Here is a 25,029-nt window from a genome sequence, read left to right on the forward strand (position 1 = left end):
ATTATATTGTATTGCTCTGGGCATGGCCCCATGTTAGCCGCCCCGAGTCCCCGTTGGGGAGATGGTGGCGGGGTATAAATAAAGTTTTTTTATTATTATTATTAAATCACATAAAACCATTTAAAAGGCAGACTAAAGTTAAAAAATAAAGAAAGTGCTCCCCTTATTAAGAAGCCCCTCCCTATTTCCTTATTAAAAGCCTACTTAAACAAAATTATCTTTGCCTACTGGCAAAACAAGGACAGTTAAGGAAGAGAATTCCAGAAGATAGGAGCAGCCACTGAAAAGCCTCTCTCATGTGCTCACCAAATGAGCCTGTGATTGTGGTGACACGGAGATTAAAACTTCTGCTATGGGAAGTCATATCAGACTATTCTAGCAGGTGTATGTAGGGAGATATGGTCTTTCAGATACTCTGGACAAGCCATATAGGGCTTTGTAGAGCAAGACCCTAAGTTTCACATCACAAGAAATGAATAAGGATATTTTGGTGAGGGCTGAGGATATGTTCATTTGTAGCATGTCTCCTGTTTGTTTATTGCATTAATATGTATTGCCTTTCAACAATTTTGCAACACCCTTAAATTAGACAATTATTATCCCTAGTATCGGGAATTGGGGCTAAATCAGATATACTGTGGCTTGTTCAAGGTTTAACACAATTACTCCCTCATTCACTTAACCACCATGCTAATGAAACTCTTACAAAAGATAGGTTGGTGTATTTCTATTTTTAAGCTTTCAGTTTTATTTAGAAAATGTTTTAAATGTATGGAAAGCAAACCGTATTTATGCTTTCTAACTTTTAATGTTGATAACATTTAAAATGTTTAGCATGTTTCTTCTTCATTATGTCATTATGCTTTATTTATGAGGCTTCAATTGTTAACATGTCACAGATTGATAAGATTAATAGGATTTTCAGCTCTAGGTTGTACTTAATGAAGATTCAAAGTATATGGTTTATTCTAAAGAAATTTGTATCACAACGTTTAATTTTTTGAAACAATTTTTACAGTCATTGTTATTGTAGAATTAATATGCTAAGTTGATTTAATATGTTTATCTGCATATTGACCAGGAGGAGGATGTTGTGTTGTGAAAAGGCTATAAATTCCTGTAATATTAAAGGACTCTGAAGTTCTCCAGAACTCATTTCCAGGCTGCATGGGTAACAAATTATTCTTTCATGATAGCAGTTGGATAACTTGAAATTAGGGCATTATGTTTCTGGTTGTCAGGATTTCATTCTGGAGATTGACCCAATCCACTAATGAAATGGATTAGAGATTTCCTCTTGGTTGTTTTGTTTCTTGTTTGTCATCTAAAAGAAGTCACGCCACCCTGAAAAGACACTCTAATGCGAAATGTAGCTACAGTAGAATCTCACTTATCCAACATAAACGGGCCGGCAGAACGTTGGATAAGCGAATATCTTGGATAATGAGGGATTAAGGAAAAGCCTATTAAACATCAAATTAAGTTATCATTTTACAAATTAAGCACCAAAACATCATGTTATACAACAAATTTGACAGAAAAAGTAGTTCAATACGCAGTAATGCTATGTAGTCATTACTGTATTTACAAATTTATCACCAAAATATCACTATGTATTGAAAACATTGACTACAAAAATGCGTTGGATAATCCAGAACGTTGGATAAGCGAGTGTTGGATAAGTGAGACTCTACTGTACATAGTATTTCATGAGTCCATCTATCTCGAGGGAACCTTTGGCTGGGATTGAGGAGTGTAAGCTTCTGTGCATATTTTGCACACAGGCGCAGTACAGAATCAAGAACAGTCACCGAAGTGTTGTTGAAGGCTTTCATGGCCAGGATCACAGGGTTGTTGTGTGGTTTCCAGACAGTATGGCCATGTTTCAGAAGTATTCTCTCCTGATGTTTTGCCCACATCTATGGCAGGCATCCACAGAGGTTTTGTGAGGTATATACATTTTATATATATATATATATATATATATATATACACACACACACACATAATCATTATCCTCTTAATCTTTCTTAGCTAGTTACATATGACAGTACTTTCTCGTCTATTAGAGGAATGTATACTTTTAGCAGGTTTCTGTGACTAAAGTATATAAGAATTATGATCTTTGTTAAATTGCAGCAGCATTAATAATTATTTAAGTAAATCTATTTTTATTGTAAAATTACTGGTATTAGCATAAACCAGCATTTTAGTGCAGCATATGAGGGCAGTAGACTCACTCCCACACAGCTGGATCATCAAGTGCCTGGACGCCATTGGGATTAGTAAAAAAAGTTGGCACCTTTATTGAAAACATGATGGAGCACTGGAAAACTGAACTATTTGTTGGAAATGAAAGCTATGGACTTGTCAACATCAGAAGAGGAATTTTCCAGGGAGACTCATTGTCCTCTCTGCTTTTCATTATTGCCATGATCCCTCTGTCAACAATCTTACAAAAAAACAAACCTCGGTTATCAAACATATAAAAAATCTCACAAAATTTTGCATCTGATGTACATGGATGACCTTAAGCTATATGGGAAAATGCAAACTGAAATCCAGTCTCTGACTAACACTGTCTGAATTTTTAGCACTGATATCAGCATGGAGTTTGGTTTGGACAAATGTTCAACAGTGGCATTGAAGAAGGGAAAAATCACTGAAAGTGAGGGCATAAATATGCCTAATGTCCAAACAATAAAGTGTCACCAGCCAGAGGCCTATAAATATCTGGGCATACTACAGCTGGACAACATCAAGCATGAACTGTGGTCAGCAAAGAATACACACAAAGGGTCAGAAAAATTCTCAAAAGCAAGCTCAATGGAGGCAACACCATCAAGGCCATAAACACCTGGACCATACCTGTCATAAGATATACTGCTGGCATTATAAATTGGACACAGGTGGAACTGGACAATTTGGACAGAAAAACAAGAAAACTCATGAACATTCATCATTCACTGCACCCTCGCAGTGATGTTGACCGGCTATATCTGCCTAGAAGATCAGGGGGCAGAGGATTCTTACAAGTAAAACAAGCAGTCAAAGAAGAAGAACATGTCCTGGCAGAATATGTAAAGCAAAGTGAAAAACCTGCTTTGATTGAAGTAAAAAATCAGAAACTTCTCAAAGCACAGCAGACAAAAAACCAGTACAAGAAAACCATACTACAAACTAAAGCTGAAAGCTGGCACAACAAAACATTGCATGGAAAGTTCCTTGACAAAATTGAAGGAAAAGCTGATAAGGAGAAGACCTGGCTCTGGCTCACGAATGGGACCCTGAAGAAGGAGACAGAAGGCCTGATCCTTGCAGCCCAGGAGCAAGCCATCAGAACAAATGCAATTAAGGCCAAGATCAAAAAATCAGCTGATGACCCAAAATGCAGACTATCATATCCTCAGCTGCTGTAAGAAAATCACAGACTACAAACAGAGGCACAACTATGTGGCCCAAATGATTCATTGGAACTTATGCCTCAAATACCACTTCCTAGCAGTAAAGAACTGGTGGGATCACAAACCTGCAAAGTATTGGAAAATGAGCACGCAATGATACTGTGGGACTTCCGAATCCAGACTGACAAAGTTCTGGAACACAACACACCAGACATCACAGTTGTGGAAAAGAAAAAGGTTTGGATCATTGATGTCGCCATCCCAGGTGACAGTCTCATTGATGATAAACAAGAGGAAAAACTCAGCCGCTATCAGGACCTCAAGATTGAACTTCAAAGACTCTGGCAGAAACCAGTGCAGGTAGTCCTGGTGGTGATGGGCACACTGGGTGCCGTTCCAAGAGATCTCAGCCGGCATTTGGAAACAATAGACATTGACAAAATTACGATCTGCCAACTGCAAAAGGCCACCCTACTGGGATCTGCGCACATCATCCGAAAATACATCACACAGTCCTAGACACTTGGGAAGTGTTCGACTTGTGATTTTGTAAAACGAAATCCAGCATATCTATCTTGTTTGCTGTGTCATACTTATAATAATAATAATAATAATAATAATAATAATAATAATAATAATAATAATAATAATCCAGCATATCTATCTTGTTTGCTGTGTCATAATAATAATATCATCAAAGAGATAATACTTAAAATAAAATGCTGTTTTATAATATAGTAAAGCTGTGTTACATTAAGTTTGTCTTTAGTTGTCTTTATTTGCTTTTAATTACTATATTTTAATATTAATAGCAAGTCATTTATTTATTTATTTATTTATTTACAACATTTATATCCCGCCCTTCTCACCCGAAGGGACTCAGGGCGGCGTACAAATTGGCAACAATTCAATGCCTGCACATAATTAAAACAGCAATGAAAATCCAATAAAACAATTAAACAATAGAAAAATATAAAACATATGATTAAAATCCATTCCTCCAAAATCCTCGTGCTGTAGCCGTAAATCAGTCCAGGGTCGTCTTTTATCATTTAATCTTTGAAAGCCTGGGCACATAGCCATGTTTTCAGGGCTTTTCTAAAACTCAGAAGGGTTGGGGCGTGCCGTATTTCTCTGGGGAGGGTGTTCCACAGCCGGGGAGCCACCACCGAGAAGGCCCTGTCCCTCGTCCCCACCAGCCGTGCCTGTGAGGCAGGCGGGACCGAGAGCAGGGCCTCTCCAGATGACCTTAGGGATCTTCCTGGCTCATAGGAGGAGATACGTTCGGACAAGTAGATTGGGCCAGAACCGTTTAGGGCTTTATAGGTCAAGACCAGCACTTTGAATTGGGCTCGGTAGCATATCGGCAGCCAGTGGAGCTGGCTTAACAAGGGGGTGGTATGCTCCCTGTAAGCTGCCCCAGTTATTAATCTGGCTGCCGCCCGTTGTACTAGTTGGAGCTTCCGGGCCGTCTTCAAAGGCAACCCCACGTAGAGAGCGTTGCAGTAGTCCAAACGAGCTGTAACCAGAGCATGGACCACCGTGGCCAAGTCAGACCTCCCAAGGAACGGGCGCAGCTGACGCACAAGTCTTAGTTGTGCGAAGGCTCCCCTGGCCACCGCCGAGACCTGGGGCTCCAGGCTCAGTGATGAGTCCAGGAGGACCCCCAGACTGCGAACCTGTGTCTTCAGGGGGAGTGCGACCCCATCCAGCACGGGCTGTAACCCTGTTCGGCCCTACGACTGACCAGGAGGACCTCTGTCTTGTCTGGATTCAGTTTCAATTTGTTCACCCTCATCCAGTCCGACACAGCAGCCAGACACCGGTTCAGGACCTGGACAGCCTCCTTAGTGACAGGTGGGAAGGAGTGACAGAGCTGGACATCATCTGCGTACAGATGACACCGGACCCCGAAACTCCGGATGATCTCTCCCAGTGGCTTCATGTAGATGTTGAACAACATGGGGGACAGTACTGAACCCTGCGGGACCCCACAAGTCAATGGTTGTGGGGCTGAGCAGGTGTCCCCCAATGACACCATCTGGGACCGACCCTCCAGGAAGGACCGGAGCCACTGCAGAACAGTACCTCCGAGACCCATCCCAGCGAGGCGTCCCAGAAGGATACCGTGATCGACGGTATCGAAGGCCGCTGAGAGGTCCAGCAGAACCAGCAGGGACACACTCCCCCTGTCCAGTTCCCGGCGTAGATCATCGACTAAGGCGACCAAGGCTGTCTCGGTACCATGCCCCGGCCTGAAGCCAGACTGTGCCGGATCCAGAAAATCGGTATCTACCAAGAATGCCTGGAGTTGTGCGGCCACCACACGTTCCATGACCTTGCCCAAAAAGGGGAGATTGGAAATAGGCCGAAAGTTCTCCAATTGAGTGGGGTCCAGTGATGGCTTCTTCAACAGCCAATTTCAGGCTCGCTGGAAATATGCCTTCCCGAAGGGAGGCATTCACCACCACCTTCACCCACTCGGCCAATCCCCCTCTGGCTTCTCTCACCAGCCAGGATGGGCAGGGGTCTAGGATGCATGTGGTAGCCCTCACCTCTCCAAGCACCTTATCCACATCCTCAGGCTGAACCAATTGAAATGAATCCATCAAAATAGGACAAGCATCTGCTCGTGTTACATCCTCGGAGACTGCCGTTAATATGGTGTCAAAGCCAGAACGGATCAAAGCGACTTTGTCCGCAAAGAACCGAGCAAATGCTTCACAGCGGGCTGCCGAGTTGTCAGGGATCCCGTCTTGAGGGACGGGATATAACAAACCTCTGACAACTCGGAACAGCTCCGCCGGACGGTTCTTTGCCGACGCAATATTAGCTGCAAAGAAAACGTTCTTTGCAGCATCTATTGCCGCGGCATATGCCCTAAGATAGGAACACAGCCGTGTTCGGTTTGGCCCGCTTGGCTCCGAACGCCACACGCCCTCTAGTTCCCTCTTCTTTCGCTTCATCGCTGCCAACTCCTCAGTAAACCAAGGAGATGGTTTAGCTCGGGTACTCGAGAGGGGACGTTCTGGAGCGATCGTGTCTATTGCCCTAGCCGCCTCCTTGTTCCAGAGGGTGACCAGAGCATCGACAGAATCACCAGCCGAGGTGGCGAGGAATTCCCCAAGAGCCGTCAGGAATCCATCCGGATCCATAAGTCATTACAGAGTTTATGGTGGGATATGGGATACAGAATTAGTTAGGACTATTTTAATAATAACTCTTCAACTACCCAAAATTACACTTATCCAGCATCTAGCAATCCCCATGGTTCTCTGTTAACTGAGAGTCTACTGTATGACTAACAGGAGTGTTGCCATAGACAGTGATCTTCGATGCTGGAGATGTTATTAAAGGATCTACCTGGGCTTTTTTAATTCTCTCTTATGCACACTCAACTATTGGTTGACCAAGCAAGATGAATCACAATGGAGGTGTGCATTACCTTAGTTGAAGTCAGTTAGGTGTCCCTTTTATCCTTCAAGTTGCAGTTGGTGTGTATAGTATGTGTATAGTCTTCTTTCCAAAATCTACTGTTGTCCCACCTTCTTGAGTACCAGTGTGCAGCCGTTGTACTTCTGTTTTTTCATTCCAAATCATTTGGCACTCTTCCCAGATTGATGTGTGCATTAGCCAGTTTTTTCCTGCTACACAGACTTATACACACTAAAAACGCGTGTTTTAGCTCTTATTAGGTGAAATTCTGTTATTTGAAGTTATATGAACAGGCCAAGAGGTTGGCAATAGAATAATCACTGGCCGATAACACCTTAAATACGCATAAAATTTTTCTGCTAACCCAGAATGTTGGTGCACCTCACGCCTCTCTATCATTTTGCTTACCAGCTTTGTCACTCTAAATGTGAAATAAAGAGATGAGTGCACTTTATTTTTGTTTCAAGGTATCTTCGAGGCTTTGTCTGAAAGACAATGAAACCTCTTTTAAGGGGTATAATTAAAAGGTGGAAACTTCTAAAGGTTTCATACTGACTGAGTCTACATTAAAATTTGGTGAATATTTTTTCTTTACATGACCAACATTTCTTTTATGCCACATAGCTGTATGCGAAATGTTAGTTGGTCTATATATATATATTCCTCCAGGGCATATTGATTGATCCTCTTTGCAAAAGTTCTGTAGTAAAAATTCGTTACCTGCTTATCATTTTGTTGTAATAACAACTTACTGTGGAGATAGATGGCAGCAGTGAGCTTTCATTTTTTATATTTCCACAGTAAGCTTGAATCAGTTTCATTGAACTTGAAGGAAAGTTCTTCATAGGGAAAAATATCCAGCAAAATATCTGACCATTTTTTAAATGAAAAAGAAACTTTAAAGTCAGCTGAAGACTCATGTTAGTCATACAATCATTTAAAAATATTATTTGTAAAACAAATTTGACTGTAACTTCAACACCCCTGAACATTTACTGCATTTTGGCTGATGGTTCAATTTGTCTGATTGAGGACCCTTCCACACAGCCATATAACCCAGAATATCAAGGTAGATAATCCACAATATCTGCTTTGAACTGGATTAACTGACCATATAATCCAGTTCAATGTGAGTTGTATATAGCTGTGTGGAAGGGGCCTTAGTTCCTCATCTCCAAGCCCACAGATACCCAACACCTATATTAGTATATGTTGTCAAGTAATCCATTCATAGCAAGAAATTACAGCTTGACCGTAATATTAGTAGAATTGTTTGATCTGCTAAAACTGCCTTGGCTTATATGTTTTGAGTTTGAACTCTCATTTTCAACCAACATCGCCAATGGCAAAAATCCTAGCAGTTGTAAGCCAAGACATCTGAAAAGCACCAGGCTGGGGAAGGCAGCACTGTCAAAAACATATTAGCCTCTTTATATATAACAACCACATATCTTAGAATAGTTGGTGTTTCTGGTGTATAAAAGAACAAAAATGATCTTGACTATGAGAATATTCTTGATTTTTTAGTTGCAAAGCTGTATTGTATGCTTAACTAATCTGCTGGGGGTGGGGTGGTGGGTTGGAAAATGTCTTAATCTTTTTTTATCTTATATTGAAAATACATTTAAATATGTTTTCGTTGTTTAGCATGTTTAATTCCTTCTTAATTTTTCTGAAATAAAAAATTTAAAATTATTGTAAATTGCCTTTAATCCCATTCTGGCATGGTTTAAATCAGGGGTCCCCAAACTAAGGCCCGGGGCCCAGATGCGGCCCTCCAAGGTCATTTACCTGGCCCCCGCCCTCAGTTTTAGACTTAGGTTCACCCAAAGTCTGAAATGACTTGAAGGCACACAGCAACAACAATCCTAATTAACTTAACTATCTCATTGGCCAGAAGCAGGCCCACAATTTCCATTGAAATCCTGATAGGTTTATGCTGGTTAACATTGTTTTTATTTTTAAATATTGTATTGTTCTCTCATTGTTTTTACACTACAAATAAGACATGTGCAGTGTGCATAGGAATTTGTTCCTTTTTTTTTTCAAATGATAATTCAGCCCCTCAACAGTCTGAAGGATTGTGGACTGGCCCTCTGCTTAAAAAGTTTGAGGACCCCTGGTTTAAATCCTCCTTTAAACCTACTCTAGCATGGTATAAATCCAATAAACGTGACTGTTGTCTGTTGTAAAAATAATCTGTAGGAGAGTCCACTAAGTTGCTGTGACATTTTAGTTGTGTACTTCTGCTTTAAGATCAGCCTGACACTGAAAACATTGCTAGTACACCTTTTATTGCATTTTAAATGACGGAGAAAATGTTACTTGCAGAGTTTCTGTGCTGTAAAAGCTGCCTACTCTTTCATGGCCCACTGTTAATAGCTTTGGGGAGGGAAGGTGCATTTTTCATAGGGAAATACTAATGGAGGGAAATATTGTCTGAATCCCTGGTGACATGTGTATCCATGAATTGTTTGAGGGGAGTGGGTTCATTGTCTTTGTGCCAGAATAGTAGGTCATAGGATATGTGTGTATGGCCATTTTAATATTCTCCATTCTACTTTCTGTTTATTTTTTATTTCCTTTCCTACGTTTACTAAGGTGAGTCTATGTTCCTATGTTGTTTGCTTTTGTAATATATGGTTAGAAAATATATGGAGTGATACATGTGGAATGGTCAGTGGCGTGAATTTGCATATGGATGGTGATTGGCAGAGAAAATGAAAAAGATGCTGTTGCATTGGTGTGAGTGGAGTAAGAAGAAGATAGTCTGGTAGGATTAGAGACTGGTTTAGAAAGTAGTCTGAGTTCTAAAAAGATGGAGATGATGTGTATTGAAATACAGTGTTTTGTATTGTTTGTTAAACTCAGATTGTAGTAATGTATTCAAACAAAACTGCAATTTCACATGCTTACTTGGTCTGAGTAAAGAGTTGAATAACATCAATTTAGCATCTGAATTAGATTTTTATAAAATTATATTTATCGTATAACATAAACACGTTACTATACCCAATGTGAAGAAACTACATTCTTGAATAGCCTTGTATTCCATTTAGTTCAGATAAAATTACTGACCATCATTGCAGAAAACAAACCCATTTTACTCTATTTTGTTATTTCCTTCTATCATTGCTCATCAAGAATTGTAATTACTGTGTTTTTTGATGAGAAATTAAAATCTTAACTTATTTTTTTAATAAGGATCTACTTAAAACTGTGAAAATCACTTTAGTTTCCAGGATAACATGCTTTTATATGATTTTGTAGTGGCATATGTTTTTATCTTAAATCTTACAAAGTTCTTGTGGTTCACTGCATGTTGTGTTTTTAATTGAAAGTAGCAGCCTCTTGAGTCGGCAAATTTTTATTCACAGTGTCTTTATTGTTAGAAGTTGAAAATAATCAATACATACCCAGAGCTGTAACTTTTGGGATATATACAAACAATAAGATAAATGGATTATCAACAATACCTTCAGTTTTTATAATCCTATGCATTTTTGAAATATGAAAAGCCAGTATTGTAGTATCCTTTATGTTATTGAAGTTTTTAACCCTCATTTTAGTCTCCCAGTCATGTTCTGTTGCAGATTTCACACAAAAGTGAATTTGATGAAGAAGGCACTATTTATGTGTGTGTTTATATATGTACATAAACAAACACAAATAATATATTACAACACTTTTTTGAAATACATGGAGATTAAAAAATAAAAAATAGAAAATTAAAATTAAAAAACACAGATCAAAAATAATGAAAAAAGAAAAGAAAGCGACTTTTGACCTTTTGGCAGTCATATATGCATATATTGATACCTCCTTGTCAAAAATTACAAGATATTCCCTTCTTTCAAGGGCCTAATCTTTCTAATTATCAAAACTAAAAATTACCATGTAATTTCATCTTTTTTTTTTTTTTTGCAAAAAAAAGTCAAAAGAAGTTTCCAGTCTTTGAGAAATGTCAGTACTGGCCTGTTTCTGATCAATTTTCACTAATTCTTGTCAATTCTCCATTAACAATTATGTGTGCTTTCTTTGAGTTAAGTATTTTTTACATTATCTTCTGAAGAGCTAAATGCTCCTATGTTCTAGTCATGTGCCAATATATTTTACTGAGGAAAAGCAGTTGAGACCGAATTTGTCCCATTTTGTCCCTATTGCATTTGTGGTGTTCACTTTTTTCAAACAGGAAAGACTGAAAGATCATCAAAACAAGAACCTTATGTCATGTGAACACGTGTTTTCTGGTTCTGGGTGTTTTATGTATTTGGAAATATCTTTGACTTTGTACCTACAAACCATTCTATGAACATGGGACATTTTTAATTCCATGCATCATGGTGGAATTCTCAATAGAATTAGAAAATATCCAAGTTACTGAACTAAATAGAAAGATTTTATCTGCTTTAATGGAAATTCTGCACCTATCTTTTCTGTTTGAAATTTTTATGAACAAATCAGATATGTTCTCTTGATAGCTTTTCATTTTTATCTCTTATCTGCAGTCTTGAATTTGATTTTTTCCATGCAGCTGATTTGAACAATAACATATTTCCTCAGCTATTTATACTCTGCACTGTCCTTATGAACTGGACAGTGTAAACCCTGTCTGTTTGAAGTAAGCTGATATAAATCATATGTACCTAAATTGGGCGATATAACTGAAACTTTCTGAGTATGAGACCTAGCAAAGTCGGCTCAGAACCAATGTAGAGAGTGGATTCCCAAAAGGTATGCTGATCGACATAAAAACTATAGATTACAATGTTCAGCTATCAATCATTCCATGTTAGTGTTTCACACCACAAAAAAGTATACTTTGGGCATAGGTGCTTAGGCCACACTATATAGAACTTTGATGAACAAAGATGGTGTTTACAGTGATCAAGAAAATATATCAAATCATCCAATGGGTGCATTGGCCAGGGCTGCTAACATCACTTTGGCCATATCTGTTGTAGGAATGCTCCCTAGAAGTTTTTTTTTAAATAATTCTCATCTGTAAGTAGATGTTAGTCTGAATTAAGAAGACAGGAAGGTGAAGTGAAGCAAATATTTTTTCAAATGGATATGTAAGACTCTAGAAAAAAAATTATGACAAAAATAGCATTTGGTTTTCCCCTTTGCTTATTTACTAATTTCAAAGCAGTGGGAACATCTAAGATGTCTTGTTTCTAGCACATCTGTCTCTCTGCCTAGTTTGTTTTATTGTAATAAATATTTTATCTTTTTTAATCATCTATTTAATGTGGTGAATAAAATTTCCAGGTTGGTGCTGGCAAATCTGTATTAGGCATAAAGCAAAAATCCTATCATATTCTGAGATATATGTGTTTAGCCCTGTTAATGCAAACATTGATCTTGTGAGTAGACAACAGTTGGTGAATAGTCCTCCAGGGGCTGGACCTGACCAGAAGCCTAATAATTGTTGACCAATACCTTATGTTTAAAACCAGCCTTTGTGTTGGTAGTCTTTTTTTCTATGCTGTAACAGAGGGCAAATTGTCTGTAGTTTGCAGCCTGGACCACCCAGGGAGAAAGGCATTGAACATATGGTCATCTTTGGTGTATCCAACTGAATGTCAGTAATGCATATGTAGTAGAGTGATGTCTCTGTTTTTGGGATTTGAAAGCTGCCATAGTCCCCTCCAGCTTAGCCATGAAATGAAATTTCCCATGTGCTGTTTGTGTTTTTCATTTTGCATAGAGCATTCTCAGAACAGTTGCAGAAATGAAGTTAAAATACTATTGTCTTCTTACTGCTTCTGTTTCCTGAGCTATCCCTCCTAAGTTCTTTTCAGTCCAAGCGTGTTCAATAATTGAGAAGTATTGAGCTTATTTTTATGACTGTACACTGGATTTTAATCAAAATGTATTTTCTTTATGTTTCTTTTCTCCCTACCAGGTATAGATGACCAAGGACTATACAGAGTTGTGGGGGTGAGTTCAAAGGTCCAGAGACTACTGAATTTGTTAATGGGTAGGCTTATTTTTTTTTCCATTCCATATTCTGCATCTTGTCTCTTGTATTTATATAAGGTCTTATTTTATATTTAGGCTTTTTCCAGTTTAGATATTTGTACTAGATGAAACCTTAAAATTAAAACAAATTACATTTTGTTTCTAGAATTCCTCAGCTATCCTATTAAACAGGGTAATACAGGGTGTTTGAAAAAGAACTCCCTAGTTTTAATGTATCTATACTTACAACAAGCGAGTTCTTTTTCAAACACCCTGCTTACCAGCAGTACATTTAACTACATTTTTAAAATTTATCTAAAGATCTTGGTTTAATGTGTTATCAAAGGCTTTCATATCCGGAATCACTGGGTTGTTGTGCATTTTCCAGGCTGTATGGCTATGTTCCAGAAGCATTCTCTCCTGACGTTTTGCCCACATCTATGACAGGCATCCTCAGAGGTTGTGAGGTATATTATTACATCATAACCTCTGAAGATGCCTGCCATAGTTGTGGGCGAAACGTCAGGAGAGAATGCTTCTGGAACATGGCCATACAGCCCGGAAATGCACAACAACCCAGATCTTGATCTTTGGATGATTAGTTGAGGAATTTCAATTCCCCTGTTGCTTCCCTGCTCACTTAATAAGTACAACACTTTATGTTAATATCTATTCCTATTTATATTGGTAGAGATAATCTAAGATTGTATTGGTAGAGATAATCTAGGATGTTTTCTGTCCCTGTGCCTTTTCCATTTTTTTGTGGTGGAGTTTTACACTTCATTTACTCCCAAAGTCTAGTTCTGGTTATATCTTACCACTCTTTCAAAGGTTTGAGTACTTAGATGAAATTCATCACCTTCCTATCATGCAACCCCAGTACAGCAGTCAACACTGCCACCTTTCCAAACTTCATGTCTAGAGCACTTGACAGTACACGCAGTCAGATGAGACCATGGTGATTACTTCAGTTTTCTGAGTCTCCCAAACCTTTCACTTGACAGTAGCACGTGTCTGATTCACTCACGGATTCATTGATATTCAGAGAAGCTAGTTTGCAACAGGCTCCTCTCCAGAACTATGCATGCTCCATCTGTGCTGATAACACAGTGTTCTTTGGCAGAGAAAACTAGAGGAAACCAGCAAGTGAATTCATTTCATTACCCCAGACATTATGTGAATGGCAAAGCACTTTTATATTATATGCTGCTGTCAAATCCTTGCCACCTGTATGACTCTCTTTTAACAGGCTGTCTGTTCAGGATTTATGATAGGACGTCAGCCTTGAGATCTTGTATTCCATGCCATGACAATTTATTATAATGATCTTGCTAGATACTAATTTCTTAATACCTTTAATCACTGCTACCAATTCTGTGCTGTTCAAGGAATGCATATAACCTCTCACAGTCATGAAGCATCAAATCACTGAGGAAGTAAAGAGCATTACAAATCATTGAGACTAAAAATGATATTTGCTGTGTGTGGGGTTCAGCATTTTCTGAGGAATTACAGTTGTTCCTCTACATTTGTGGTTTTGACTTTGCAAATTTGATTATTCATGAAAATGTTCTCTCTAGGATGTTTCTGTGTCCTACAGTATAATCCTGTAGTCAACGTTCTCCAGTCATGATGGAGGACCTAAGGATTTCTTGAGAGAACATCTTTTTAGGTCTTCTCTAGGTCTTCCAGTGTAGTTCTGTGGTCAGGTTTCTATGAAAGTGAACCACAGAATCATGTTGGAAGGCCTATAAGTGTTAGGCAAAAGCTGAGGCAAGTACTTGGCAAGAACAGAAGTGAAGTTTTATGGAAAGTACTTGAAAAGAACAGATGGAGATAATGAATCTATTAAAAGATAAGGCAGAGGAAATGATTGGAATACAAGCTCTCACCAGTGAGGCAGTTGAAAGAGGAATCTAACACAAAACCTCAATGATGACCCTGGGATATTATAACTTAGATGTCCAGTGTGAGGAATCCCTTGACACATTATACTTTTTGATAGCTCTCATGTTGGCTATCTAATATCAAGAAGAAGTTTATAGAGCTCCCATAGTGGAATCACTCAGGCCTGCTATGCTAGAAATATATTGCTTTTAGGTAGGAAAAAAAAATATTGTATTAGTGTTCTTTTTTATCAGGGTAACAAACTTCAGTGTGTAAAGATTCTAAAGGCACTAGATCCCTTCTGATATTGGAAGCTGAGCAGGATCAACCCTGATTAATACTTGGATTGATGACCACTAAGGGGTGCCAAGTGCTGGCAAAACCACCTCTTGAATATTCCTAGTCTAAGAAAACCCTATGAGATCCATGTGACTAATATAAATCAACTAGAGACTTAAAGGCACACACAACAAAATCTAAATATTTAAAGCTTTATGTTCAAATACACCAGTAAAAACTCCATATTAAGGAAAAATTATATTTCAAGTATTCCACCTTGAAAACCCATTATACAACGCAGAGTAGAAGTGTTCTAATAAAATATATTGGGGCTTACCTACCAAATTGATAGCTGATGATAAAGAGGATGCCAAAACTTTCAACAACAGAGCCAGATATTTGTCAGATCTAAGTTTAGCTCCTGTCAGGGAGCTTTTCTCCATGACAAGACAAAAATATCAGTTACTCATTCAGTTTCTGCATGACTAGTCCATGAATTAAAACAAAGCTGGGAAAAAGATAAAAACTGTCCAACTATAGTTTTGCTTATGAACTGTACTATGAAGGAGTATGCAGTAAGCCCTTTTTCTGATGACCTTGCTCATACATTTTTACTTTATCTTTACAATGCTTTCTAAAACCATGTTTCATGGTTTTTATTTGCTTTGTACCATTTAACTTTGACTTAACCTGCTAAGGAAGGGAAATTATGAGCTTAGAATGAATATATATTATACCACCAACCACTGTACATCCCCATCTGTTTTAAGCAAACAAAGAAGGACAGGGACATTGTACCCCTAGATTATAAAATCAGGAAATAAGAGATTGGGTCAGTTTGTTTTCATCAAAATCTCAGAGTGTCCTGATATTCATAAAGAGTCAAAAAGGTGTTGTATTTTTCATAAAAGAAAATGATAGAGGCTAATGTTTGGACAGTTTACTGAACATGTAGTTCAGATGTAAAAGACAAGCAATTTCATGAGGTCCTCTGAAAACCGACATCCTTTAATGAGAGAGATTAAATAATTGAGGGGACTTTAATGCTACTGCTTCAGGTGAGAAAATGTAACATAGCTGTATATAGTTTTCCAACAAACTTGAGGGTATCTTAATTGAATTTTCTCAGCTTGAAAACCAGAGATTTATGTCATAGCAAATTGACTAAAGCTTCTCTTTTCACCATGATTCTCATTCCAGAATCCATTATATTCTTATCCAAAACAGAACTGGAACGCCTTACTAGAATCCTCTGTTGGACAAATTTGATATTCTGGCTATGCTCCTATGTATGTCAGGTTGTCATAAAATGTAGCATTTTTTGAAAGTTAAACTTGACATTATTATGTAGAATTGAAAACAGATAGACTAAAAAAAACATGTGTTTTCTTCTTGAGTGGTTTTGGTTAGTGTTCTGTGTGATTCTCTAAAGATAGTAATTGCAGTGAATGCATCAATGAATATAATCAATATATAATATCAATGAACTTAAGGAAATGTATAAATTAATAAATAAAGTGAGACTACTAAATGATCTGAAATCCTAAGCATCCAAGACTTCAAAAATTAAAATGTGGTTAGATTAAAAAGCAGTATATTAGAGATAAACACACTTTTCAGAAATTTACAATATGCTGATGAAAACTATTATGAGTGTGAAAATAGAGATTAAGGGTGCATTTGCCTAGCAGAACAAGTTTTTTTCTGACAAAAATATTAATAAACTTAATTACCAAATGTAACAGAACAATAGAGAGGGTAATGGTGCTTACTGTAGTGTCATGAGAACTAGTTTGTTTTATAGTTCATGACAGAGGTAACATGATAAGAAACCAAGAGGAAATTCTCGGTTCTTTTAAAATAAATGCATATTTTTATTTAGACAGCTCTCCGCTGACATCAAGTCAAAATCAAATTTAAATAAAATATTTTGAACTAAAACCTGAATTGGCTGTCTCATGGAAAGGAAAGCAAACAAATAGAGATGGCATATACCACAGATCATCTTGTTCTTATTTCTCTATAATCTGTAAGATTTAGTAAATGTCCACCAAATATGCTACTGGCTGAATTCACTTCACTTCACTTCACTTCACTTTATTTCTTAATTAGTCGCTCTCCACCAGAGTGCTCTGAGCTACTTACAATTTAAAATATCATTCCACAATAGAAAACATTCATCATAAAAACATTCAACATAAAAACATTCAACCTAAAAACATTCAACAGTGACTATTTGGCAAATTAGATCTGATTTACTTAAATGCACAACCAAACAGCCAAGTCTTGAGCACTTTTCCAAAAGGTCGCAACTCCGACATTGCTCTAACATTTGGAGGCAATGAGTTCCACAGATTTGGAGCATAGGTCGAAAAGGCTCTATGCCTTGTGGCTTACAGGCGTACCTCCCTTGGGCCCAGTACATATAGGAGATTTTCCTGGGAGGATCGAAGTGACCACTCATGGGAAAAAGGAATGAGGCGGTCCCTAAGATATAATGGTCCTTGACCATTTTGAGCTCTAAATGTCAGGATCAGTATCTTGTAAGAGATCCGATGTTCTATTGGTAGTCAATGCAGTTGTTTCAGAATTGGAAGGGAGAGCATTGCCTCCTTTTCCCATCATTTTCTGACCAATAGCTCAGCTCATTTTTCATATCGCGTTTCCAGTTTGTGTTCTTTTCTTGAAGACATTTACAGAGTCTTTTTGTTTCAGGGCTGAGTTTTAGTTTTGTAATGGAAGATAAAGTACCCCACTATTCTATAGAAACATGACCTAGCAATGCACAACTTTCTGCTGGAAAGAGCTTTTCTGGATGATTAAGTGAGAGTAGAAAGGAGTGTTTCCTCCTCTTCCCCAGGCTGTATCGTATTCACACTGTTCAATATTTGCAAGGTGATAACATACTGAAAGGCAAGAACAAAATTAGGTATCTGTTTTGGACAGTAGCTAATACTTGGACGTTGGTACAAAATGTTATTTGACTTGTGTATTTAAACTTATGTTTGAGTCATTTAACCAATGAGAGAAAATGCTGAATTATAAAAATTACTTTGTTATACATTGCTTAGAGGAGTATTATATAATCTCTCTTGGAAAAACTGTTTCTTTTACAAGGGTCTTAATTTGATCTCTTCCTGCTCTGACATGTTCAATTACATCTGAAATGTATGAACTGATCAAAATGTGATCAACCTCAGTTCTTTCCAAAATAATTTAAAAACACACACACATAAGGTGCCTCTGTCTGTTCATGATGTAATGGAGTCTAAAATATAATTTTCAAAATAAAATTATACTGCAGGTTTCTGTTTTTTAAAAGTAAAATCCATGATTAATTTCATTTCACTTTGACAGGAAGAATCATTTGAATATTCATGCATTTTTTGAAATGAAATCAGTGTGATAGGCAATGTGATATACGTAAATCTCTCATGGTAAAAGGTGAATGTTGCATAATGTTAACCCCAGCTATGGAACACTTATTTAAATTAATGGAGCTAATATTCACCACTACCTATGTAAAATGGAAGTACTCTTGCTGGGACTAAGTTTGGGTTTAATGCATATGTATCTTCCCATTGGTATTTTTCTGGGCGCAGTTGTGTCCCACCCAAACACATGATCCATATTGTGCTGAGGATTTGCTTATATTCTAATTTACAACTCACTTGCAATCAGTATTTGGGAGTATTGGCCTGATTGAAAGGCTTATGAGTTGGATCCTGAATGTTTTGCTGCATGAAGATTTTATTTTATAAGTTTAGTTAATGACCTTTTTAACCCTCTCTCCTCCCCTTTCTCCCATTATGCTTGATTTTCTAGATGCAAAAACATGTAATGAACTTGATTTGGAAAATTCTAAAGAGTGGGAAGTAAAGACAATTACAAGTGCAATGAAACAATACTTGAGGTAAATATAAAACATGTGAAGTACTTTGACAGACGGATAAATTATTTTTTTATTGTTCAGTTGAAAATAAAGTTATTTTAATGCATAGAATTAATATTTTGATTTGATAGTTAGCTGGAACATTCCTAACAAATTCTTACTGTTATAATGGTCTGAATCTTTTGTCTAATCTCCAGAGCACAGTGATTCTGGGGTAAAGGGGGCAGTTCATTTTCTCATCCTGGTGATATTTTCACCCCAAATTTCCTTCTCATTTCTCCCAGTGTTCATACAATGAATATTTTGTTAACACCCAGTGGTATTTGTTTTTCTGTCTGAGCCCCGTTAAGGAGATTTCACCTCGCTTTCTATCCCTGTAATAATGGGATTTTGAAAAATTTGGCTTGTTTTGGAAATAAGGATTGGTAATAAAGCTTCAGTGGAGACACCTTTTCCCCATGATAACTTTTTCAGGAGTGAATTTCCAGATTTCTAACTGGAGCCGGCTATAGGGAGCACACAATGCCCCTATTAAAGCAGCTCCACTGGCTGCCGAGAAGCTGCCGGGCCCAATTCAAGGTGCAGATTTTGACCTATAAAGCCCTATATGGCTTGGGCCCTACCTATCTCCGTGATCGCATCTCCTCCTATGAGCCAGTGTGGACCTTGAGATCATCTGGGGAGGCTCTCTTCTCCTTCCCACCACTGTCTCAAGTGCAGCTGGTGGGGACGAGGGAATGAGCCTTCTTGACAGTGGCCCCCCCGGCTCTGGAATGCACTGCTAAAAGAGATCAGGCAATCCCCTACATTATCCAATTTCCGTAAGGAACTGAAGACCTGGTGGTGTAGGCAGGTTTTTGAATAATTACATTGGAATACTGCCGATCTCTGGGCCTGAATATATTGCACAAGATTTATCTAGCCTACAATGATACACTTTGATATATTGGGTTTATGGTTCCCGTCCCCTTGATCAGGTTGTATAAGTGTTATTTATTGCTATATAATTGTATTGTTTTACTTTGCTTAATAATGTGTTATTATGTTGTTATGTAATGTATGTGTGGTTTTTATGATTGGAAACCGCCCTGAGTATATAAATAAATTATTATTATTATTATTATTATTATTATTATTATTATTATTATTATTTATTCTGAGGGGTAAATTTGTCTCACTTCCTTTTGTCTCTCTCACCCCCATTTGTAACTGAGTCATGTGTAAGTCAGATGTTTGTAACTCAGGGACTGCCTGTATCTGTACTTAATGAAATCTATAATAGTAATAAGTAGACAATATTTTACTTCTACTTAATTACTGTAACCTTTTTGTCTCAACAGAAGCCTTCCAGAACCCTTGATGACGTACGATTTACACAGAGATTTCATCAGTCCTGCTAGTAAATACTTATAATCAAATCTTAACCTCTTTTTAAAAAAGTATTAATGGTGCTGATTATGGACACATAGCACATAGTTGCTACTTTCAAGAAGAAATAGAACCCAGAATCTTTTATGTTAAAGATGTTTGCAAATTGTGTTTCATGGCTCATGCAATTGTTTCTGCAGATGTAAAAAAATGTGCAGCAATACCAAAAGCTTTTAGATATTCATACATTCATTAAGTAGAAAGTTAATCTTGCATTGGCTTATCATTCATGCTTTCTATCTACATCATACATGGCTTAAACTAAAACAAGTTTTTTCCTAAGTGTACAAGTGCACAAGAATATATGCGTGCTTATATCTTATTTTTTACATGGAATGTGAGCAAAATAATATGTTTGTGGAATGAGAGAGATAACCAAAACTTAACATCTTAAAATCTCTCAGATCCTGTATGGAGGTATAGTGCAGTACTTTAATAAGCTAAAAGACACTTGAAAGTGGTATCTTTTCTAATAATTTTAAGGTGAAAAAGTCACCCTAGACATCAACTTAGACAAACATTTTTTTAAAAAAATTGAAAACATTCGTATTTTCTACTTTATTTTTAAAATATTTGGAAAAGGAAGAAATAAAATAGTGTTTACATAGTTTTTATGTACTATTCCTGCCATTTTGGAAAAGAGTTGTGTGTTAGTTTTTGGAAGCAAATATATTATGGGCGCAAAACCACATTTACAACTTCAGATGCACGATTCTTCAGCCACCTCCTCCATGTTTTCCAAAAAGTTATATAAATAAGCTAAACTTTTTAGGAAAAGGTTTTTTAAATTGAATTTTTGAGAATGACGATTATGTGTTCATTTTAAAATATCTAGCAAATCAATGTAACGTTTCAAAATATTTTTTCAACATTGTCTCCTTTGTATTTAATTTCTTTAAAATAATTTCCTATTCCCTTCTGCTTTGAGATATTCCAGAACATGTATGCCTGTTGGAGGGGTCTCAGGTATCAACACATGTCCTTAAACAGACCTCAAAGACTATCATAATTTACTCCTTTCTTCTTCTGCTTTTTTTTTTTTGAAGTAAGTGTCATTAAACTCTGTTGGCTTATTTCTGAATAAGCATACACATGAACAGTAACCTTTACTCTTACAAGTGTGGACAAATTACACCTGTTTGTATTGAAAGGAACTCCTAAACAGTGTTAAGAAAACAAAAAGTTCATCCTCCTAGAGTAATGCAATTCTTTATCTGCAGCTTCTTGATAAACACATGAAAGCAGCACACTAAAGAATAAACACATACACATACTGAGAGAGAGAGTGTGTGTGTCTCCTAACATCTACCACCAATAAAAAGTTAAGAATAAAGGAGAGAAATATTTACACAAAATTTTGTGTTAATTACATATTGTATGCCAAAATGCATGACTAAAAACTGCTTAATTTTTTTATGTAGAAAGTGGCAGTCCTGAGTCCCGTGTTAATGCTATCCACTTTTTGGTTCATAAACTTCCAGAGAAGAACAAAGAAATGTTGGATATATTGGTGAAACATTTAGCAAAGTAAGCATTTTATATTTCTGTTTAATTTTCAGAGTTTTTTTTCCCTTTGCATCCATAGTAGGCTTAACGAATTGTGTTTTTGTTTGAATTCTTGTTTTATATAGGCACATAACTTCTAAATGCAGATGTGGAGCTTTCATTGTTCAGTGTGGTTCTTCGTGCTGGATGCTAAAATGCAATTTAATAATATCTTATGTGTTTACTTAACAGTATTACTGTTTTTGTGTGTTTGATAGAAGGTGAAAAGAGGGTTCAGGGGAGAGAACAAATAGATTTGCTTAATTTAAATTGGCTTCACACCTGTCTCTTGAAATCTAAACGTGATTCACATTTTGTTAATTTTTTATGTTAAAATATCAGAATTTATGTACTTTGAGAACTAAAACAAAAAGTTCACAAGTTTATTGCTAGTTCCTATGACTAATGTGGGTTGTTTCTCTCTGCTTTTCTCTTCATAAAAAGTGTTTCAGACCATGCAAAGAAGAATCTCATGACTGTAGCAAATTTAGGAGTAGTATTTGGACCAACGTTAATGAGGCCGCAGGAGGAAACTGTGGCTGCCCTCATGGACCTGAAATTTCAGAATATTGTGGTTGAAATCCTAATTGAAAACCATGATAAGGTAAATAGAGGAAAGCAGAAATGGATTTGCTTATCATTCCAGCTTATACAAAGTTTTATGTAGGTGACCATTTACATTTATTTATTTATTTTAAAAACTTATTTACTCTGTTTTCTTACCTTCAGTTGATGTTTTTTGTTGCTAAATGAGGAACCATTTGTCCACAAGTAATATTAGTAGACCTGGGCAAATTTAAGGGTTTGTAGAGGTATAAAACATCTTTAGAAACTATCAATAAAGGTACTGGGATATAAAAAATTAAACCAGTAGCACTGGGTGTGCCTAGTGACCACATGCTGACTCTTATTGGGTGGACTGGAGAAAGCAGTAAATGAAAAGCTGAGTGGAGTGAAGCGACTAGAATTCTAGAGATCCCTCTATCCTACAACATTTCACTGCAGGTCTCACTTGGAGATACTGGATAAATAGTGAAATCAGTTCACTATCCTTCTGTAGTCAAAATAGCATCATTCACATACAATAGTAATGTATCATATGTCTTATTGGATCCCAAGACTTGCAGATATGGAGGAACACTAAGAATAGCCAAGCAACATCTGAGCTTGATCGGTATGATTGTTGGCAAAAAATAGAAGCATATCTCAGCTAATGAAGCGTCTGAAAACAAGTGTGTTGTGAGGGCATTTCAACACACTGTTTTTATGATAAAAGTGGGGGAAAAGGTAAATCAGACATCCTTTCATTTTGTCAATGAGGAAAAATCAAAACTCCCCATCAAGGTGAATGAAGTTCATTAGAGTAATCTTCAACTCCACTCTCCAGCTAGCCTTCCTCCCCACAGACAGATTGGAAATTATCCACCAAGAGATCACTTGAATCCAAAGGCTATACTGGATCCGAGCAATGGGATTCTAAGAAACATAACATACTTTTTACTATAAAATCTTTACTGCTTTATAATTGTACCATTGCTTCTTCATTTGTCAAGTATGAGTTTGGTTGAGTTTTATTTTCCATGTGTACTTTCACTCTTCCAGGCTGCCAAATAAACTTATTCTTAAAATCCTGGAGAGTTTTACTGTGGTGGATTGACTAAACTGAATGCAGTTCATTATAGCCACATTGACAGACATATCTATAGGAGCATTAGTATATCAAGTAAGATTAAAAGTGTTTAATGTTAAAAAAAATTATTTCCCCATATTATGACAGCAACAGAGAGGTGGCAGTACAAGCATATAGATTTTTCACTAGTTCTTATGTAAAACTACTTTTTCTTGACTCTCTAAGACAAGTCTTTTCACTGTTGCAGGAAATATGAAGGGCTAATGAAGATTCATGTTATTCATTATAGTAAAATTCTAAACAAGATTTTTAATTAACATTATGTCACAGTAGCTATGCAAGAATCGTGTTATGAGTGCAGATTGTTATCTCCATATTACATATAGGGAGCTGAGGCCAAGGGATTTGAGTTGATCAAGCTATAATGACTCAGATGAGTTTTTAATCAAGGAAATCTAACTTGTAAATGATGTTGTTAACTATGTTGCAGTACCAGTACTGAATAATAACAAGACTTGTATACCGTATATCTGAATGGGTTGATTGGAACTAAGATTATAGCAATATACTCTATTGTTTTCATCTCATTAAGGTGATTTGTCAGGTTTCTTTTCTCCTGTTTAAATTTAGATCAATAGAGTTATACAAAGGATTAGCATTAGAGTTCATATACGGTTTACATTTTGATAAAACATAGAACAGCTATTATTTTATTGGTACACGTTTACAGGGGATTTTGGTGTTTTATGAATGATACTGGTAGTTTATTGAAAGAATGATTCAATAGCAATTCAGTGATTCTAACTTCCATATAAGGCATCAAGAAACCATTGCCCATCCTGATCCTCTGGGATCAGAAAGCTGTTTTGTACGTGAACTCTGCTTTCTTACAATCTGAGGTAGCAAGTATTTAAAGAATAAACTTTTGTTTTTGCTTAACTGTATATGGATAAAGCACATTAACTATATTTTCCATTTCTTCTTTATGTTGAACACTATTTCTATAATAGTTTCGTCATACACAGGAGACTTTACAGTAAAACATTATGGTTGTTATATCATTATCATGTAGACTCAGTATAATGCTTTACAATAGAAATTCTAGGTTGAATTTGAAAGCTAAAAGCCTGGTTATATTGTTTTAGAAGGCTTTAACAGTTAAATCAACACAGTAGAGTCTCACTTATCCAACATATACGGGTTGGCAGAATGTTGGATAAGTGAAAATGTTGGATAATAAGGAGGGATAAAGCAAAAGCCTATTAAACGTCAAATTATGATTTTACAAATTAAGCACCAAAACATCCATGTTTTACAACAAAGCAGTTCAATATACGGTAACGTTATGTAGTAATTACTGTATTATGAATTTAGTACCAAAACATCGCAATGTATTGAGAACATTGGCTACGAAAACACTGACTACTAAAAAATTAACTACAAATAAAGATAGAATTGCTGCCTAGAGAAAGAGCTGTGGATCCAGGTGGGAGGCAGACTGTGTTGGATAATACAGAATGTTGGATAAGCGAAGGTTGGGTAAGCGAAACTCTACTGTAATTGTT

General features: G+C 36.8%; 1 protein-coding gene across 2 annotated transcripts in view; it reads left to right on the top strand.

The window, feature by feature from the left end:
* Positions 1 to 25,029, top strand: part of arhgap10 (Rho GTPase activating protein 10) — a 154,794-nt gene that overhangs the window by 73,841 nt on the left and 55,924 nt on the right. For both annotated transcript variants that reach the window (XM_003221688.4, XM_062980958.1), the window contains 5 exons: positions 12,748 to 12,822; positions 18,795 to 18,882; positions 20,202 to 20,260; positions 21,711 to 21,816; positions 22,279 to 22,438. In XM_003221688.4, coding sequence (XP_003221736.1) covers positions 12,748 to 12,822; positions 18,795 to 18,882; positions 20,202 to 20,260; positions 21,711 to 21,816; positions 22,279 to 22,438 — 488 coding nt within the window. The remainder of the gene's footprint in view (positions 1 to 12,747; positions 12,823 to 18,794; positions 18,883 to 20,201; positions 20,261 to 21,710; positions 21,817 to 22,278; positions 22,439 to 25,029) is intronic.

Source organism: Anolis carolinensis, chromosome 5 (genome assembly GCF_035594765.1).
Source record: "Anolis carolinensis isolate JA03-04 chromosome 5, rAnoCar3.1.pri, whole genome shotgun sequence".
In the NCBI taxonomy this organism is placed as follows: Eukaryota; Metazoa; Chordata; class Lepidosauria; order Squamata; family Dactyloidae; genus Anolis; species Anolis carolinensis.